Source organism: Corvus brachyrhynchos, unplaced genomic scaffold, assembly GCF_000691975.1.
Source record: "Corvus brachyrhynchos isolate BGI_N302 unplaced genomic scaffold, ASM69197v1 scaffold209, whole genome shotgun sequence".
NCBI lineage: Eukaryota > Metazoa > Chordata > Aves > Passeriformes > Corvidae > Corvus > Corvus brachyrhynchos.
In genome coordinates, this window is record NW_008246056.1 from 204,632 (window position 1) to 225,217 (window position 20,586).

The 20,586-nt window shown below is 45.2% G+C and overlaps 2 protein-coding genes across 6 annotated transcripts in view; one reads left to right on the top strand and one right to left on the bottom strand.

The window, feature by feature from the left end:
• The window catches only part of LOC103623381 (trichohyalin-like), a 12,205-nt gene extending 497 nt beyond the window's left edge, over positions 1-11,708 (top strand). For 4 of the 5 annotated variants that reach the window (XM_017745826.1, XM_017745827.1, XM_017745829.1 and 1 more), the window contains exons 2-11: positions 75-400; positions 1,408-1,499; positions 1,682-1,859; positions 2,968-3,196; positions 3,742-4,310; positions 5,213-5,354; positions 6,492-6,736; positions 8,316-8,479; positions 8,919-9,168; positions 9,965-11,708. In XM_017745826.1, coding sequence (XP_017601315.1) covers positions 329-400; positions 1,408-1,499; positions 1,682-1,859; positions 2,968-3,196; positions 3,742-4,310; positions 5,213-5,354; positions 6,492-6,736; positions 8,316-8,479; positions 8,919-9,168; positions 9,965-10,189 — 2,166 coding nt within the window. In that variant the 5' untranslated portion in view covers positions 75-328 and the 3' untranslated portion in view covers positions 10,190-11,708. The remainder of the gene's footprint in view (positions 1-74; positions 401-1,407; positions 1,500-1,681; positions 1,860-2,967; positions 3,197-3,741; positions 4,311-5,212; positions 5,355-6,491; positions 6,737-8,315; positions 8,480-8,918; positions 9,169-9,964) is intronic. The other variant, XM_017745830.1, reaches the window with a different exon arrangement.
• Positions 11,709-12,223: 515 nt separating this feature from the next.
• The window catches only part of ADCK2 (aarF domain containing kinase 2), a 10,352-nt gene continuing 1,989 nt past the window's right edge, over positions 12,224-20,586 (bottom strand). The window contains exons 2-9 of the mRNA XM_008642471.1: positions 20,015-20,582; positions 19,192-19,338; positions 17,553-17,681; positions 16,806-16,901; positions 14,732-14,983; positions 13,780-13,908; positions 13,613-13,666; positions 12,224-13,029 (exon numbers count right to left, since the gene is read on the bottom strand). Of these exons, the coding sequence (XP_008640693.1) occupies positions 12,886-13,029; positions 13,613-13,666; positions 13,780-13,908; positions 14,732-14,983; positions 16,806-16,901; positions 17,553-17,681; positions 19,192-19,338; positions 20,015-20,582 (1,519 nt within the window). The 3' untranslated portion in view covers positions 12,224-12,885. The remainder of the gene's footprint in view (positions 13,030-13,612; positions 13,667-13,779; positions 13,909-14,731; positions 14,984-16,805; positions 16,902-17,552; positions 17,682-19,191; positions 19,339-20,014; positions 20,583-20,586) is intronic.

Below are 20,586 nucleotides of genomic sequence, written 5' to 3' on the forward strand. Positions count from 1 at the left end.
GAATTCCCACCTGTCCCCCGTCAGCGAAGACCTGCGCACCTGAGAGGGTTTTATTCTTCTTTCCCTTTTTGCAGCTCCCACAGGCGTTACAACGGTGCACCTGCCCGGTTAGTGCTCACTCGGCAGTGTTCCTGGAGCTGCAGCCTGGTTTCAGCCGCAACACTTTGAGGATGATGGAAAACCCACCCTGCCGGTGGTTGGATCTGTTCACTGACATGTGCCAGAGCAAGGGTCGGAGGAATTCTTCCAACTTCTTGTGGAGAACCAGTTGCATCCAGTAGTACAATGTGGTATGCCTTCTGGGACATTCAGAAGCAAGTAAAAAATAATGAAGAATGTAGCCAGACTATCAGGGGGATCCTTTCAAGGAATCAGACACCCCCCTACTCCTCCTGACAAGGTATGATGCCAATGTAAGATTAATCCATACTTGTTAGTTCCTCCTGAATCTTTATTGGATAACACTCCACAAAGAAGAGTTTCTGCAACCCTCCTGAAGGCATTTTAAATAAGTAACAATATCTTCTCCGTCTGCTAACATCTCAAACACCTGACATCCTCAGCTGAAACAGCAGTGAATGGCCTTGTAGTTAAAGGATTTTGATTTCCCTGCTCCTCTGAGCCTTGTAAGAGCTCTAATGCAATTTCAGCAGCCGGTTACAGGGAATAGCAGCAAACTATTCAACCACTGTTTTTACTTACCACGTGCACCAACATATTGCAAGCTTTCAAGGTGCTCCATACCAAGTTTATGGTTTTCCATAAAAGCTGAATGCTTTGATATAAAGTTCATAGTTTTATTGTCAGCTCCACCTTCCAACTGCCTTGTATTTTGTCTTTCTGCCTTCTTGCAGTCCCTGGCATTCTGTTCCCTGTGTCCTTGTTCTCAAGCATCTCAGGTTTCCCATCTTGCTCAGGCCAGACGTTTCTGCTGCTGGCTTTGACCTGCAGAGGCAACTTTGTCCCCCTAAATTCAGCCCCCACCTTCTTCACTCTTCCTTGACTTCAGGTCCTTTCATTGACCTTTCAGCTTTGCTTGCCAGGGGAGCTTGGAAGCTGTGTAAGCAGCAGCAGCAGTGCACATGTGGCCACGGGCTGCCCACCCCTGCTATGTACCCTAGCAGCTGAATAGAAACCAGGTGCAGCACAAGGAGGGGTTTATCATATAGTTCTTACCTTTTTTTAAAATATTCCTTCTTTCTGAACTTAATTTCTCAAAATCAAAGCCACTTGTGATGAATTTACAGATAAGCAGCATAGTACCACAAGATATGGTGGAAGATTTATAGAGAGAAGTAATAAAGTGAAAGTAAATTTCAACTTTATGAACAATATTCCTGTTTAAGGATTTAAGTGTTCAAAAATCATGCTCATTTTCTGCTTCCATCTCCTCCTTCCCCCTTCCAGGTAAGCTCCACATCCATCTCACGTGTCCAGTGCTGTCACACAGCTGATAGAGATTCCTGTGGCTCTCTGCTGCCAAGATGTCCAGTAACACAGTAAGCTCATAATCTGTAGATGGGTCACCGGAAAAGCAGAGAAGAAAAAGCTGGGAAACTAAGACAGTTATTGCAGAGTGGGGGGTGTGTTCCACATTGATTTGGTTTGTTTTCACTGCAGTAAGTTGCAGAGTATCTGTTGCCAAGGTTTTCATTACTTCTTGTGTTTTTGTTTTCCACAGCTGTCCCGTTTGTGCATGGAACCCATGTCCCTTTTGCATGGCCTTGATGTCCTCAACCAAAAGGAATCTCATGGGTTTGTCCTCGGAGGCTTCCCGCGTCCTGAGGGGAGCTCGTGTGTTGGCAAGGAGAGAAACTGATGGCTATTACTACCTGGGCCACATTGTCCAGGAGGTGAAGGTAACCATTTATTGGGAACTTGGCTGAGAGGGCATGCATGGTTTTTCCTCTGTTCTTCCCATACCTCACCAGTCCCAAGCCCTGTCTGTGGGGTGGCCCTCCAGTGTTACCGTGCGCTTCATAGCCACTGTTGCCTCTGCACATCCTATTTTCATCTGTTACCTGGTGCTGACTGGCTGTTTGCTGTGAGGAGCCCTGCAAGTAAGAGCAGCCTGGAGATCAATCCATTTTTGTAGTTATAATGAGTTTTAGTCAGAGACAGACAAAATGGGTCCCTTATCCCTATTGTGTACTTTTGCCCAGCATAGCAGCAGAGTTGGTTAGCTAAACAGCAGCTAGTAATCCAAAATACTTGTCTCCAGGGTCCACTTCCTCTTTACCAGACTGAGAGCTTTCCTCATTCTTTTCCATCTGCATTTCTGGGAATTGCGAGATGATTTTGAATGCCAGATGGAAAATCCCCCCTGCAGGTTTTCTTTAAAAATCAAGTTCATTTTGCAGGTTAGTTAAATAAATTTTGGTGCTAGTATAGGTGAGGATGTCTGTAAGCTCTTGTGTGGGGTAGAACAGATGGAGACAGCTACAGGCATGAGTGGCATCAGCTGGAGTAGGAGCTGACAGCATTATCTGTGTAAGTGCACTCAAAGATCTGCAAAGAAGGCCGAGATTTTGGCAGTAGATCTTGCCCTCACCCACTGCTGAAGGCTTCAGTTAAAGTATTTAAATTTATAACAGTTGTGACTTTTACTGTTTGTTTTCCTTCTGATTGTAGTGAACTGCATCATACACAGTTTCTTTTGGTTCCTTTTTCTGATGAGAGGTTTTCCTGGTAGAGTTCTGCCTTAGCTTGCTAACTGTGTTCTTACTAAAATCTAAGTCCAAACTGGAAGGAAGAAAAAAGTCTGTCAGCCCCTTAAGCCCCAGCTTTTTATTTACTTTTAAAGTGGTATGGACACAGTACAGTGAAGCCCTGGTAGAGGAGGAAAGCTGCATCCTGAGATCATGTTCCACTTCCTGGGATTTCTGCCACTTCCCTCTTAGCACTTAAGCTTGGCTGTTAATTGGACCCAGCTGTCTGCCTTGCAAACCACATGTTTTACTCTTGCAGGGCTCCAGGGAAGGCTTTTTAATTGAGTTTGACCAAAGTCGTGCTCTGAAGGGCAAGGTCCAGCTCGGCCTGCAGGAAACACCTCTCTATGACATTCTCCACTACGAAGATGCCCGGCGACAGCCTCTTGCTCCAGGGGACAGAGTCTTGGCACCATGGGAGGCTCCAGCCAAACGTTTTGGCCCTGGCACTGTGCTAAGGGTTGTGGAGAGCAAGGAGGCACCTTTAGGTACTGGGTGTTCTGGTTTTCTTAGCAGCACTAGGCTCACCATGGGTGCTGGTCACTGCTGGGAGGAGAAGAGGCTTCGGCACGGATAATTGACCTCCTGCTGCTCGGGTTCTCTTCATCATGTTTTTATCATTGGCACTGAGCCACTTTTTCAGGGTCAGAGTTAACGCAGCTCGCAGAATTTACCTTTGCTTTGTTCTGTGGGTGAAAATTTCCTAAAAAGTTAGGGGTTGGGGTAGCATCCTCCCAACACAAGGCAAAAATTCACCTGATTATCTGTTAGTCTGCTTTCCAGCTATTTCAGGGTAAAATCCCACCCACTGTGACCAGTGAGATTTTTTCTATCTGCTGTCTTCTCACAGGAAATTCAGAAGAAAGTCAAATTTTAAACCTATAAAGAATAAAATCATGGAAGTTGTTACAAAACTGTCTGAAACACGAGTCATTACTTTTACGTCCTGCTCTCTGGGAGATAAATCACACAGACTGACATGCTGCTAATAACATTACTTGCCTTTGTTTTGTTTTTCCCCCAATATGCACAGCACACAATGAAAGAGGAGTGCTTGTGAATTTCTGGAATGGGCAGACTAAGGAGGTGTCTTCTGCCCAGGCTCTGAGGATTCCCCTGCCCTTAAGCGAACGCATCATCCTGGAGCTGCAGATGCCCTTAGCAGCCAGGCAGATGGTGGTAGATTCAAGTGTGGATTACCCATACCTTGTGACACCGGGCTATAGAGCCTCAGGGCACTACAGACAGGGTCACCTGGACCTGGATTGCTGCCCAGGGGCTCTGTATTCCACTCATCCCTGTGCAAAGTGTAGCTGGGGATGTACCTCACTTCCCCAGTGCTGCCTTGGAGCCTGGGAACCCACACGGCCTGCAGGCTGCAAAGTGCAGCAGGAAAATGCCTTCATCCCAGGAGGAAGTTTGACTGAAGAAAAGCTCAGCAAGAAAATAGAAGAGGAACTGTCTGAATTGAGGATTTCATCTTCAGAAAGTGTTTCTAGAGAGGAAGAGAAAAAGGAAGAGAAGAGTTTGGTCACAGAAGATGTTGGGAAAGATGTTTGGTCTTGTTTGGAGGAGGACCATGAGGTTATAGAAACTGAGAAGGTAAACAGTGCTTCACCCTGGTTCTTCTGATACCGTATGGTCTGCTATTTGTATAAATATCTGCTTTGTTACTTCAACTTTACTGCACATGGTACCAAACAGTTACTAGAGGTTTAAGGCCTGGTCCTTATGCCTGCCTGCTAAAGAATGGAGAGACTTTGCACTGTCTTTCTGATTCTTTGATTGGGGTACGAGCTATAATCTGTCATTGTCCCTGGCTGGAGCAGGCTTCTAGAACCTCTTCCATGGATGCAGAATATGAGAAGTGTTGCATAGCCCAGCTCCTCTCCATTCTGCTTCTGTGTGAAGGAGGTAAGGCAAAAGAGGAAAAAGTGTCAGAAGACTTGACACTGGATAAGGATTACAGTAAGGATTGTTCCAAACCAAGGCAGTCTCTTGCATAATTCAATTAAGATACTGCTCCACCCTGTTAGAGGTGTTCCCATTCCCAATCAAGGACCACAAGAGGCTTATGTAATCCTGAGCAAGTGCTTTGGTGCTTGTGAGCAGGGCACTGGGTGAGGATCAGTAAGGAGGAGCTTTATGTGCACCAGCTCCTGCCACACTTATCTCCATTGCTCTGCAAGGGTTAGAATCCAAATTCTGGCATGTGCCAGAAGCAGTGCTGTCTTTCAGCCAGAGCTCTTCTGGCCTGATCTCTTTTGTACCAGTTTGGACCCAAAGTACTTTAGGTCATTTGAAGACATAGAGAAACTCAGGAGGTGATCAGAAATTAGCTATGAGGTGTTTCTTTAATAAAGAACGTCCCCCAAAATTTGTTTTTTTTCATTCTCTCTTAAACTTCAGTTACAACTTAAGATCTTATGCTGTAAATTCATTAAACGAACCTATTCTTTTCCTTATCAGGTCTGGATTATGATTGCATTTCTTGTTATTTCTAGGGCCCTCAGAGGGAGATGGTTCATGCTATGGTTGATGCTGCTGTCAACACAGACAGCTGGTTATTGGAGACAGATCACAAGGAAGAAGCAGAGAGCAGACAGCAAGATACTGAAACTGAAGCTAATTTTGAACATGAGCATGGTATTGGAACTGTAGCTCTTTTACCCAAACATAAGACTTAGCACATAATATCAGTGCAGGATGGCATCAGGTATAAGATCTGTTACATAATTCTTGGTGCTTCAAAAGAAAATACCATAATGCCATAGCACCATTATGTAGTATCTTTATATGTAGATATTAATGGTGCTATGGCTTGAGAAATTATTCATCTTCTTCTCAAGGTGAAAGAATTTTCAGATGGAAGTTGGGAGTTTTGGGTTTTACAGCTCAGCTACTGCAGTAGCTTTTGGGGTCTCTTAACTTATGTCATAGAGCTCAGTATAAATAAAAAATTCCTTTAAAACTTAATATGTAACATTAACTATGACTGTGTATAGCAACAAGATCTCACCAGAACTGTTCTGCAGAACAACCCTCTTACCTGTGCTAAAAATCATTGCTTTGTAACGGCACTGAGTAAAATTTGTTCCTTTAACAGCCAAAAGGGGCTGGATAATGATTTTAATCAATTTGTTGCTGTTTTCTCAGCTTTGTGACAATTGCAGGATCTAAGAGAGGATTCTGAAAGCCTAAAGCTTTCTCTGTTACTGCTTTGTGGCACTGCTGGAAGAGGGAGAATGAAAGGTCAAACAGGAATGCGTATTTCCTCCCAGCTGGTGTTCCATGCAACAGCTGCCACTCAGGTCTGCCCTGTCTTTAGCAGAAAGGCGTGAGCAAACTCTGCTCATGTTCTGAGTTACCCAAAAGCTGCGTTAGCAGGGTTGTGCCCATGCTAATGTCTCCTGTCTCTCAGCAGGATGTAGAGCTCAGGCTTTGCCCTATCAAAAGACTTACCATTTTTATTTGTCTCAGAGCAGCTCGTGCCTGCTGTGAGGTACCACGTAAACAATCCTTTAATCAGAGAAGCTGTAAGAAGAGTTGGTGATCTCGTCTTCCCAGGCAAAACTCATGCCTAAATGCAATTGCAAGCTTGTTTCTGGAAAGCTGGAACCTCTTTTGTGGAGACTAAAAAATGTCCCACTACCCCAGAGGAAAATGTTATAAAATCCTTGCTCGGATATATCTTATATGAGCAGACCTTTTGTTCTTTTAATTTGCTTTCTTTTTATAAGCTTCCTATATTCTCATGTGTCCTTGTCCTAATTTATTTGAAAGGCCTTTTTGAGTCCCAAGTGGCAGAAGCTCCAGTCCAGCATTCCCAGAGGAGCCCTTCCGTGGGAAGCAGTGCCTTGGTTCCTTTTAGGCGCCAGAGCTTCTTTGCCCAATTGAATCAATCACTGGAGAAAGACAGCCTGACCATCAGATCAGCCCTTTGTGTGCAGAGACCACACAGTACCACCAACCTGCGGGCTGGGAGATGCACACATCTCCCAAATCTTCTAAAAGACAAAAGCATCACAGTGAGTATTTGGTCCAAACCAGATTTATTAGGATGAGGAGATTTGTTTATGTCATGTGAGAATGTTCTCTCCTTTGATCTTTCACAAAGGTTTTTGCTGCAACAAAAATGCCTGTGTAGAATAATGGTTATGTATAAATAGAAATTTAAGGACTCCACTTGGGAACCCATGTTGTACAGGACAGGGCACTTGTGGTAGTTTTGCTCAGTGCTTTTGGCAGAATGTTTATTTAAGTTAGATCTAATCTTTTCTAACTAAACTTCTCAGCCAGCTCTACTAGATAGCAAAAAAAATTGTTTCTCTTTTACAGATACTGAAAGCAAAAAAAGAGAAAGTTTAGGTAGTCATCTGAGTCCCATAGCAAAGAGTGCATGTTAGGGCAGGGGTGGAACTAGAAGTCTCCTGATCCTTAGACCAGTACTTTACCTGCTGGAAAACATCATTTTTTCACCTCCCACCTGTAAACACCTTTGATTCTTTCTTTGATCTCTCCTTGTGTGTGTCATTAAACACAAACACCCACAAGGTACATTTTTTTTGCTAAGACTAGCAATACACTGGAGAACAAAGCTGTTTACAGCCCCTGGGAAGCCATGCAGATCAATGTGTTAAGGGAAACCAGTCAAAATGCTGTGTAAGACTGGCAGGAGCATTATTTGAAAGTCCTGTAGTGTTTTCCAGCTTGTGGTATTCGAGTTGTCCTCAGGAAAGCACTGGAAGGAGACATTCTGTTTGCAGAGCAGCAGCTGATATCAGGTGCATGCTAACTGCACCTGGGAATAGGAGGAAGGAGGATGCATTTGACAGAGGAAAATATTTTGGGGGAACTTTGTTCCAACCTCAAACAGCTCTAGCAATGTAAACTGGAATACACGTCTGAAGTTACAGTGGTGTTTACTTGCACTTCCCTCATAAAGGGCACTGTAGGGAGTACAAAAACAAATAAGTATTTCACTGTGGCTGTGAAAAGAGGCCTTGTAGGTGCTCCTTCATCTCTGTATATGGAACAGCGCATTTAAAAACACAAATCAGCAGCACTACAGCATTGGAATGAAGCTACTACTGAAGAAAACATAAAGCCTGCTGGAGCGTTGGTAGAAATCTCACCCAACAGGAGCTGAAGAGTTGGACCACCTGCAGAGAGCTCCGGGAATGTTCTGGGTTTGGCCAGAGGGGGGCAGGTATTTCTTTTGCTAATAAAATCTAGTAAGGAATATATAGTATGTTTTGTGGTCCAAACCTGGATTTTCCATCCAGTCCAGAAGTTGACCCAAAGACTGGGGAGTTTTAAGCATTGGCTCAACACCAGAACAGCACAGCCTACTGACCTATGGAGAACTCTTAAAACTGGATTTCAGGTGCCTCTTTGTTGGTTAAACCTAACGTTTTCTACAGGTTTTAGCATCATTCTCAGCTTTTTCATTGATAGGAATCAACAGCGCAGTATTTGTGAGCCTTTGTAGCTTCTAGGCCTCGGGAGTGACATTGGAACTGGGCTGTTCTGGTTTTGTGTGTTTACAGTTTGCATTAGAAAAGTATACTGATGGGACTAAAGGTCAGTTTGGTTTTTTTATCTTAGAAATCAATCCTTAGTGCTGCATCTCAGGAGAGGTGGAAAGAGATGGACTTAAACAGAGCCAAGATTGAGCACAAAAGGTGGCAAGAGGAACAGAGGCAGCTGAAGAGGGAGCAGCGGCAGGAGGCAGATGGCATCCGCCGCCAGCTGCGCAGGGACAGCCAGAGGTGATGCTGGGAACTGACTGCTTTGTGTGCTAAATGTTGGAAGGTTGGTAACATCTGCTCCCTGCTGCTCTCCTTCAGTCCTGCACATCCCATGTTATGCTTATTCTGGACTTTGCAGAGGAGTCACAGTGGTTCCTTAATGTGAATAAAATTGGTGCTTGAGGTGTGAGGGAGTGGGTACACAGCATTATCTCCAAGGGCAAATTCCCTTTAATCCTCTTGTCAGACCACAAGTGCTGACATCAGGCACCAGCTCATTTGGGGATTTTGCTACCTCTGTTTGGGACACAGGTTTAATCCTCCTAACCTAGCAAAGAGTTCTGGAATATTAACTGAGCACGGATTGCCAGAATATCTGCTTTGTGTCTTATGCACTGTCTTTCTTTTTTTTATTGCTCTTTCTTTATGAGAAATTTGAGAAATTTTGTTTTGGAAACAGGCAGCGATTGCGTCAGAGAACATTGCAAGGGCTGGAGAAACAGCTGGAGCACAAAGAGAGAGCTTTGCAGCACATGGCACTGCTCCAGGCTGCTGGGGCTGAGAGGAGCAGGAAGGAATCCTTCTTTCGAGAGGAGGAAGAGAGGAAGGCAAGGCAGAGACTTCAGTTCTTAAAGACAAAGCATCTGCAGAGAGAGGAGTTGCAAGCAGAAAGCAATGAAAGGAGCTGTGAACAAGAGAAAGAAAGGCTGGTAAGGGCAATCCCAGAAGTTATTTTCCTCTTCTGCCATGTTTCCAGCATTATCACTATCTGGAGTATTTGTCTTCCACCTGTTTTACATCCAATATAACTATATCATTTAGAGATAAAAAAGGGTAACATTTTTTTGACATGTGTATAAAGATGAAAGGTGGAAAGTAAAATTCCCTATCTGTGCCATAAAAGGAGTCTTTCTGCATGCAAGGAATGAATTTCCATAGATTATATCCATTTTTGACTTCTACTAGTGAGAATCATAGTATTGTAGGATGATTTGGATTGTATTCATCTAGTCCCAACCCCCCTGCCATGGGCAGGGACACCTTCCACTAGAGCAGGCTGCTCAGAACCCCCTGTCCAACCTGCCAGGGATGGGGCATCCACAACTTCTCTGAGCAACCTGTGCCAGGGCCTTTCGACCCTCACAGGAAAGAATTTCTTCCTAATATCTAATCTAAACCTACTCTTTTTCAGCTTAAAGCTATTTCCCCTTGTCGTATCACTCCATGCCCTTGTAAAAAGTCCCTCCCCAGCTCTACTGTAGTCCCTTTAGGCACTGGAAGGTGCTCTAAGGTCTTCCCGGAGTCTTCTCCAGGCTGAACAACTCCAACTCTCTCAGCCTGTCTCCATAGCAGTGGTGCTCCAGCCCTCTGAGCATCTTCGTGATCCTCCTCTGGACTCACTCCAGCAGGTCCATGTCCTTTTTATGCTGGGGACCACAGAGATGAAAAGTGAGGATGAAATTTGGCATGAAGGCTGACTGTGCAGTTTTCAATGTCTTTATGTAGGACTTCCTGAGGAGCAGAATGCAGTCACGGCAGGAAGCGCTGGAACAAGAAGCCCAGGAGCAGGATAAACAGCAAAACCAGCACCAGGCTGCCAAAGTGAGAGTGTTCCAGAGGAGAGACAGTTCCCGTCTGAAGATGGAAAAAGAAGGCCAGAAACTCCGTGCCCTCCAGCAGTACCTCAGGGAACAGAACCTTTTGCTGCTCCGGGCATCCCTGCTCGCGTAAGGAAGCCGCACAGTGGGTGAGCGAGGCCTGGAGCAGGGCACAGAGCTGCTCTGTGTTGTCAGGTGTGAGTCAGTGTGCCAGGGCAGAGTTGTGACAGGTGGCATTAGGATTCCTGGAGAGGTCTTTAATCTCCCTTTCACTGCAGCCAGAGTGCACTTCTGCTGCTCTGTCCTTTACCTGCCTTCCTTTCTGGGGTCACTGGCTTTCCCCTCCCCTGAGAGGGAGCAGCAGGGCACATCTAGAGGTCCTTTTCTGCATTAGAAAGGAGGGGTTTTCTAGTGCATCACAGTGTGGTGAGTAGAGGTGCCAGAGAGGAGGAGGAGGAGGTTATACTGGTTGCATCCTGAAGTGCTCCCTCTTCCTCACGTCATCTAAGGTACAAAATACAGTGGTTGTGTTTCAAGGAATGCTCTAATCAGCTCTGGATAACCAGAAATTTCAGATGGGTGTTTAGGAAAGGAAAATGGACATGGCACAGTTTATTTGCTGAAACAGTCAGAGCTATATGGAAATACCTTTATTTTACACAGAATTATGCTAAGGTAAATGCAATTTATGTGATACCTTGTTTCAAGTAATGCCTAGAACCAAACTGGATACAGAATTTAAATTCTGCCCGACATTCTGTGTACACTTAGAAACATGATACACATTTTCTGGCACATTTTAAAAATTTATGCCTCTTACAAGAATATAGCACCAGTGATAATGGCAGTTTCTTTAAAAAAAAAGAAAAAAAGTAAAATTAAGAAAACTTGTAAAAGGGAGCTCGTTTGAAATCCTGCCAAATCTTCTGAATGGCCAGCAGTTTCCTAGCAGTGTCAGACTGCATTCCTCCAGGGATAATGGAGAGGCTATGCCTTCAGCTTTTCCCTAAAAAGACAAAGTTAAGTCTCCCATCCAGATGTTTACAAACTACTCTGAGGCCTTAATAGCTAAAATGGGTATTTTTAAACTTTAGGATCCATAATGTGCATAAGCCATCCTCAGATTTTTGCTTAAAGGAAAGATGAACCTAAATATAAGGTGAAGGCTTTAACAAACAAAATGTCAGAGTTAAGGTCTGAAAAAAATATAACTTGCATCAGATTATGGAAACTACATGTGAGGCACAGTTTTGCATTTTAGACATGAAATCCCATTATTTGGAACAGTTTCCACTCTGTTGACTGTCTGGAAAAGTTGGCTGGAATTTGCTCAGCAAGAACACAGGTAGTTGTGCCCCAGACCTGGCACGCACCCTACTGAGGGAATGTGGGTGCTGGTGGCACATGGAGATTTTCTTTAGGGTAATGTTTGGGGGTTTGCTTGCTTCTCTTCTTGTTTGAGTTCTTTTACATGAAATCCTGCGCTAGTTGGGACGATGCCTGCTTATGACTCCAACTACACTTAAAGAAATCAGCCTAAAACTTAAAAGGTGTTAAACTCTACTCCTGCTTTTATCCTTATGCACTTGGAAATGGAATATGCAGTGATTAAAGGAAAGTATATGAAATATACTGAGCTGAATCTGAACTTATTTTTCAGACTTCATTTATGTGCTATTAATCATTACTTTATAATCACCATAAAACAGCAGATTGTCTGCTTATGTACTTTTTCTTCATTGCTTAACCACCTGAGAACAGACCACTGCAGAGACCCTGCTCTACTGCTATTTCACACAGGGTAGATCTGGGAATATATTTAGTACCACACTATTTCCAATCATTCATGGACTCTACTTCTCACTATTAAAATGCAGCCATAAAATAATTTTAATACTGCTATTAAAATAACTGACTGTAAATGCCACGTATAATCCAGTTCTTCTGCTGGCTTTGATTTTAAACATTTGCAATGTGGTTTTGATCCAGTAGGAAAATGCTTGGACTCTGGTTTGAAAACTGCTGGGAAAAAAACCCTAAGTATCTGCATATCAGTTAAGGTTTTGGGCAGAGTGAAACCAGGGAGGGTAGTAGAGAAAATCACACAGAGGGGAGAAAAAAAACCTCTTAAGTTTCAGAAACAGAAAAATTAAGACCAGGACAAATATTCCCAGAATTTGTTTTTTATTATGGAATTAGATTTTTCTGCCTAGGTAGATATTTTATTATGCTGTTTATAATTCAAACTCCTATCATAGTGTACTGGAGTACAGAAGTTTGAACAAAAATTGAAATAGTCTGTTTTTGTCATCCAAAATGACTAAGAACAGACCACTACATGCAGGCTGTTAGGACACTTCTACAATAAAAGTAGAAGTTAGAAGTACAAAAGACAAACAGGTTTATTGGCTTTTTTCAGGCTGAAATGTGTTGCTTAGGTGGTGCTAGAACATCATTTTTCATACCATAGTGACAGATAAGTCAGTAAATTAAATATTTAACCTGGTATATTTTAAAACAGACTTGATCGATGAACATCTTTTTGAAGATGTTTTTAAAAACTACCAGAGCACATTATCTCTTAGAACTGTGCAATGAGTGGGAAATGTCCAGTTGTGCAAATTCTTCCTGCTTTCTGGAATAGACCTTTCATGGATCATCCCACGGCTGGTGCTTGGCTGAAATGACTGAAGGCAGCATTAGTGGAGAGCAACCACTACACAGCATCGCCCTGGGGTACACGTGACGTCTCCCCTTCAGCTTCGCTCTGTGTCAGCTCACAGGCAGCACAGGTATCCCCCACAGGGAGAGGGCAGCAGCGACAAGAGTCTATTTGAGGGCAGAAGCTGCAGTTTTGATGAGCAGTGGCTTAGCTGCTTCCAGGATGTCCAGTTCAGGGTCCAGTGAACGTCCTAGTCCTTCCAGAACCATGATGGCAAAGATGATGGAAGCAAAATTGCTCTCGAGCTTCACCTAGAACCACAACAGACTGAATGGACTCAATGGACCTTCTTTTCTTCTGTACCCCTTCAACCAAGGTACCAGCTCTGCCTAAGCTGAGAGGGAAGAGAAGAGGCTGGGGAGAGCATTTGCACGCCTGAAACTATAATGTAACTCCACCAGTTGGACTCTGAAGCCCTGTGGCTGACAGCCTTCTCACCTCTAGGTCTCTTGATTTCCAAAGTTGTTTGCAACTGTGGAAACTTGTCCCCCAAGTAATCAGTTTTAAGGAGGTATCTATAGTCTAAGGGACTATAAAAAAGATAGGAAAAACTACGTGTTACAAAAATACTCCTTTTGGTAAACAATATCAACCATTAAATGAAGTATTGAGACAAAAAAAAACCCCAACAAAACAGAAATTTGGCTTGGCAGAATGTGTATAAGACCTGAGAAACACCATGCCTGCAACACGTGGATGCACTCCAGCAGTTGCTCTCCTAGCAGTTTGTTTCAGAAGTCAGTCCCCCTCCTTGTTAGCTTGTCATGTTCCCAGCAGTTCTCCCTCCCGAGATGAACTTGCAGCTATTAAAGGCAGACAGTGACAGGACCTCACCTTATGGGTCATCAATAGTTTGAAGACACTCGAGAGGAGATTTCCCACCTGAAGCTGGAATACACAAGGAGAATTCAACGGCTGATCGAAAAACCCTTTAGTTTCAGTTTTCAGTGCCATGTTGCACTGAATTGCAGGTAGGTGAGGATGTGACATTGTGCACTTGCCTTTCCCAAGGCAATGGTGCTCCCCCGGAACTTGGTCACAAGTTCTGCCATCTCAGCCTTGAACTGCTCGATGTCCTGGCACTGGTTGGCACGGGCGTGGTGGAGGATCAGCTCTGCCACCCTCTCCCCCTGAGAAACAAGTTGAAAAGCACAATCAGAACTTGCTCACTGGTGACTTGCAATCAGATGCTTGCAGTTCTTGCATTTAGTAGCTGAGAAGTGCCTCTGGCAGCACAGGATGGGCGTGGATACAGGGTTTAGCATGGACTCCTTGGCATGCTTCAGCAGACCAAGACAAAATGTGTCCCTCTTGAGGTCTGTTAGCGAGCCCCTCACCCTGCAGCTGAGAGACAGCGACAGGCAAGTAGGAGCACAATGTTTGTTCTCAGAATGAGCAGGAGACACCAGCACTGGGTTCTCTAGTCCATGTGACAGTGTGTTTCAAGTGGGCAGGAGGATAAAGTAGTTCCCCTTACATGGAGGAACTTAGCAGGGGTCAGACCCACCCACACACACACACACACCCGTTTTGCTTCCTCTCTCTACAGAGACTGACACAATGGAGGAAGGCATTGTGGGCCTTCCAGCAGCAAGGCTGCAGAGGGGAACACTATGTGTGGCAGATCAAGATATTAACCCATTCCCTCTTCTTCTCTAGCAAAACCTGACAGATTCTGTAAGAGTGGCTCCCAGGCATTCATAACTTGCAGCAGAAGCCCTTCTAAGCAGGAAGTGCCAGGCAGTGCTTCCCATTTAGCACCTTCTAGTTCCTGGGGCCCTGAAATTGCTCTACTCTGGTGCCCTCCCTGCTGTAGCTGAACATCTTCTCCCTCTGGTTGGGGATAAGATGCTAGCAAGCCTTCTTGCCCCTCTTAGCACTTTAAGGGGAAATGGAGAGAAAACTCTCACTCTGGCTGTCAGATTTCCCAGCCCCATGCCCGAGGGGCCTCACCTGGCCCTGGACCACAGCTGTGAACACGGCACGGAAGTTCTGCATGTCAGCGCTCTGCAGCTCGGCCACGATCCCAGCATCCAGCAGCACCAGGCGCAGCTGCCGCGGGGGCGGCCGCACTTCCAGCACCAGGGTGTCACACAGGTCCACCACGGCCACCTGCTCTGGGTGGGGGCTGCCCGGCCGGGCCGTGCCTTGAACCAGGATGTTCCCAGGGTGCAGGTCAGCATGGACAAAGTTGTCAACAAAGATCTGGAGGACAGGTAAGTCTGAGAGCAGCTCCTTCCAAGCAAACCTGCCCACACCAAAGCCCCCAGGCAAACGGCAGAGACTTGTTTGTGGTCTGTTCTCTGTCATTACCAATGATGGGGCATCACCCTTGGCAGCACCACAGCAGGTGGATTCTGCTGGAGGCCAGCTCTGGTGACAGGGCTGGTACTCAGGGAGTCAGCAGAGCTGCGTGAAGCAATCCAGTGTGTTTGCTAGAGGCCAGTAGGACAGCCAGGAGTCCCAGCAGGGAATGGCAGTGCCCTTTGGAAATTAGCCCTAAATTAGGGCACACTGGTGGGCCTTAGCAAAGAGTAATGCAGTAAGAATAGGCCATTTGCCATTCAGTGGCAAAGGTTATAGTGAATGGTTAAGTTTGCCCAGTGCAGGACACCAACCCACATTACAACTGTATTGAAAAGTAAGGAAAACAAGAGAAGAGGAAATAAATCCGTGTAGCTCTTCTCTGACTCTGTTAGCACTTAGCACCAGAAAGGAGTGGCAAGATGACAAGAACAAAACAGTCTCCCCCCCCCCCCAACCCTCCTGGCAACCTGGGACTGCAGGACTTCTTGCCCCAAGGAGTTTCTTTGTATTTCATTGATTTCTCCTATGAATTTGTTCAACTGCCATGTAAAAAATTGGAGCTGTGTGAAAAAAAAAAAAAAATTTTGGTGTTCTCTGAAAAATACTACTTCTGCTAATTTTATGTCCTCCTCATGGAGAAACTGTACACAATAGATCCATATTCATTCTCGTGCACTCATGACTGTATAATCTCTGTCATAAGCTACTCATCTTTCTGCTTTCCAGAGTTAAGAGTCCAAATTATTTCACCATTCTGGTATGGAAGCCATTCCACATGAGTAATCATCCTATCTGCCTTCCTCTGCACCTCTTCTAGTTCTACTACAGCCCTTGAAATGGAGGGTCCTAGACAGCAAGGGACTAGAACTGCAGAGTACTCAAGAAGAGGTATTTGTTTTACTTCCAGACATAATGTTGTTTCTTTGCTCTTTAATTCTTTCCTACTCCTAAAATTTGAAACCAATCTTAGCATAAACTATTCTAGTCCCATCATTGCTTTTCTGAGTGGTAAAAGCTATTTCAGAGCCTGTCATACTACATGGAGCCAGAACTGGAGGCTCACTGCTGCCCTAGCACAATGCTGCAGTTAGCAGCAGCATTTCATCTGACACACACTGCCCACTCACTCAGTATTGTCAGGAGCTTTTGCAACTCTTCCCTGCTGGTTCTCCTGGCTCCTCACAAGAGACTTGCACCACACTCTCAACACTCCTTCCTAGATCATTTGGGATTATCTCAGATACAGAAGAACTAGATAGCCAGAAGCTGAATCAGCCTGGTTTGTTTTCTTTACTCCAGATTTAGTTCTCCCTTACAAAAACACCGTTTTAGAGGAGTTGATAAATGAAGAAACCAGCTCACTGATTTCCCTCTGAGTCACATCCATGATCTCTGCAGAGCACATGACATTTGCTAATAATGTTGCACTTCATTAGTGCAAGGTACTCGGGCAATATGTGAATATTCATTGAATGGATTAGTGGGTGTCCTAAGCAAAGGCTGACCAAGGTGCACAGGTCAGTCCTACTGTGTGCAGGCAGACAGTAGTGACAGAGCCCTGTGTCAGAGCCTGAGCAGGGCTGTATCCAGCCCAGGCTTTACACAGACCAGGTACAGGTAGGAAGCAAATGGGTTCTCTCTTCAGCTCCATTGTCTTATCCAAAATGAATAGCTTCTGCAGGAAAACAACCTTCACTTGCAGCCCCAGCCAAGTGCCTACCATCTTTAGCAGCATGTCCATGCCCATCTTGGCCAGTCTCTGCCGCAGCTCTGTGCCAATCTCCACGTGCAGGTAGCGCGAAATGGGCTCACTCTCCTGAAACAGAGACAGAGCTGGGGTCAAACACCCCCTGCATCCCACCTTCAAACACACCTTTACCTGGGTGCCAAGAGTTCAGGGAAGGTGATAACAGTACCCTACAAAGGACTGGCCAGAGAGAGGCTGTACCTAGCGTGATGGAGAATGTGAGAGAACCAAGGGTTTGTTCCTTGGAAAGACAGACAATATTCCAGGGCCAGAAACACCCTTGTCAGGATGACATGCAGGAAAACTAAGCCTGAGAGTAGCTTTGGTCTGTTACTCAAACATCCACAAGGGAAGTGAGGCAAGAATCAGAAACTGTCAGATTGCTGAGCTCCTTGCTTTGACCCACCAGAGAGGAGAGGTGAAGTGTGGTGTTGGTTTGCAAAGCACAGACAAGCACATGGTGGCTGGACACACTGCTGGTCTGCTTGGCTTCAGGCCAAGTGTTCACTTCTATATGGAATTGTCTGCTACCTGTCTTCTGGGATCCACTGCTTGCAAACAAAAAGAGTGGAATAGACACTAAGGACATAAATCTCCTTAGGCAGATAAAAAAGCATCCTTCTGCCTCCAATCCCTCCTTCTCAAAAAACCACTTCCTTGCCACGTTCTCCTTGGGGCCTTCTCACTGCAACCATCGCTCCCAGACCCTGCAATTCTTACCTCAAATGTTTCCACTAGAACATCTGCCGTTACCAAGGGCCAAAGGGGAGTTGGAAACTTCACAAAATCGACATCTAGGAAATTTTGTCGGAAGCGCTCCAGATTTCTGGCTTCATAGCGTAAGTCAATCTCAAGGGAGAAATAGAAAAGCAGGTTGGAAATTAGATCAACTAGGATTAGATCTTCAGGATCCTGTGTGAGGTGCAATACTCCATACCAACAGAACTAGTCAGAAAGACAGAATAGAAACAAAATAAGAGTTGTGCTTCTTACAAGCTTATAGCTTCCCTGATGGAAGAGGAGCAGACTGGGTAATGGGTGCTCCACAACCCAACACCTTTGAAACAGGGGGGCCTTACTAGAGGCATGGTGTCTCAAAATAGACCAGGAACATACTATATTCAAGGATACAACAAGATCCTGAACTGAATCCTATCCTGAACTGAAGCTTGCTGTCCAAATAGCTGGGCAGGCAGACAAAAGAACTGCAGCCCCAGCCTCACTTGACAGAGAGGCAGCCATAGCAGGAAGAAATTTAATGTAACGTGTACAAAATAATCCACTATGCCAAGTCCAGGCCCTGGTTCTTCAGTGATCCAGTGTCTTGACACAAGGGCATCTCTCCTACTGTCTGCTGCTGCTCAAGGAGGAAGGATAACCTTACCTCACCTCCCTTGTCTGGCGCTGGGGAATATCCCAGGAATACTTCCTGTTCACTCAAAGCAAAAAAGCTACAATGTTCTTCTAACCCTCAGTGTTCTGCACATCCACCCAAGCTCTGCCGAACTGGTACAAATGACCTCGAGTCACATTTGACCCCAGTCAACAGTTCCCAGCATGGATTTACTGTGTAGAGGTTTTGCAATTGTAGAAAATAATTAGACTTCCAGAAGCTTGTTACAGACTTCAGACTCTGCAATCCAGACACAAAAATGAAATTAGCAGATAATGGCTCATTTTATAGAAATGTAAGCCTAATTAAGCCTGCAGTAAGATCTTTGTCAGTTTGATAGCAGCAATGTTTCAGGACTGTGTCTTTTTAGAAGACATTAGCGAATCAGGATGTTTTCAGATCTGTGTGCAAAATTTTAATGACACTGGGAGTCTGATAATACAAAATAGAATGTGTTATTAACTTATGTAAAAACATAGTATTTATGCCTCTATAGATATATATCAGTGCTAACAGACATGACTAGTGAGTACAGATTGCAAACATATATGTAGAATTATAGAAAAAAACCCACGTGCCTGACCACTTGCTTGGATCGGTTATTTTCTTAAGGACATGTGCTCACCTTTCACAATGCTGCAAGAAGGACTGTGTCTATGGCTAGTTAGCTGTTCAGGCTGTCCACTAGAAAACACATTCAAAGTCTAAAACTTATTTTCAAAGTCTAAAAAATATTTTTAGATCGAATAAAAACTGCTTTTTCATTGCTTTTCTACTTTGTGAGCGTATCAGCTTTCTTACAGTAACATTATGTGATTTGATTAGACTGAAGAAGAGAAGTAAAGAACAAGCCAGCCTTCATCTAACCATTTAAAATGTAGTGGTGTGAACAGAGTTAGAGCCAGCCAGTAGCAAGACAAAGGGCAGTTTTGTTTCAGTAGCTGGGGACCATGACATGGCACATACCTGCTGCATCATAAGCTTCTCAAACTCCTCCACAATCTCTGTCAAACTGAGCCACTTGAACCCAGGGAGAAGTCCAATGATGCGGCTGCCCATCTTCATCAGAAGCAGATCCATCTGCACTTGCTGGACCAGCCCAGGGTGCAGGACCTGCACAAGAATAAGCAGTGGCAACATTAACCCCCAGATGCTCCGTGCAATGAGCTCAAGTGATACATTTCAAATACACAGAACCCAGGTTGTTAGACTGGGAGCCAACCAGCTTCCTCGGCTAGTCCTCAGAAGAATTCATATTTTGCTATTGATTAGGTTGTAGAGAAACATTTTATCATTGCCAAATGCAGTGTATCTGTGGTGGAGACTACAGTCTCACACAAAGACATTTTCCACCACTTTCAGTCTTTTGCCCTGTCCCTGACTAATATTTGAAGCTGCTCAAATACAAGGTTTCTTTAAATAAACTTTATATTGAAAGCACTTACATGTTCCAGATTTCTTCATGTGAGAAAGGGGATCAGTCTCTGGAAGGTGCAAGCAACCTTAATATTAATTCTTTTAATGTAAATTGAGCCCTTGTAGGCATTCCTAGTACCCACATGCCACATCAAATCTTGAGCTCTCCGTTTGGGAAAAGCTGGGGCCACTGCAAGTGTGGATTGTGGCTGGCTGGAACAAAAGCCCTGAGAAAGGACACCAAGAGAGACAGCATCCCTTCTTGTTCTACCTGGCCCTAGCCAGCTACTCCTCTCCATGGGAATTAAAATCTGACGGACCTCAACCAGCACACTCCGTTTTATTACACCTACCATTCAGGCACATGACTTACTTTAATGGCTACGGGCATGAGATGTCTGGCTGATGAAGGATTTGCATTCAGGAGCGGCTTGGCCATCTGCTCCATAAGGGACATCCTACTCACAGGACTTCCCTGGGAGCAGTCTGCAGAACTCAGTTCCTCCCTGCTCCTCTCATCCCGTATCTCCTTGCTCTTCCTCTTTCTCAGCCACCCGAGGAGGCCTCTTAAGCCTGACACTTCCCACGCTTCAAAGGCGGACCTGAACTCCGAGTGTTGCTCCAGCTCCTTGGCCCGGGAGCCAGCAATAGCAGCGAGGTCAGCATAGGCTTTATACACCTGGGCAACGCAGCCCGAGCCGACCGGCTCCCGGCTCTGGAACTTGAGGATGCCCATCCAGTCCTCACCAAAGGCCTTCCTCAAGAGCTCGTCGGTGTGGCCCCATGGGTGGGGGCTCACCTCGACGTGCAGCTTGGAAAACTCGTCACAGAAGGCCTCGGAGAAGAGGTCCCTGCGGGTGCTAGCCCACTGGCCCAGCTTGACACACGTGGGGCCGGCAGCCTCCGCCGCCCGGCGCCGGCGCCGCAGCCCATGACGGCCCCTGC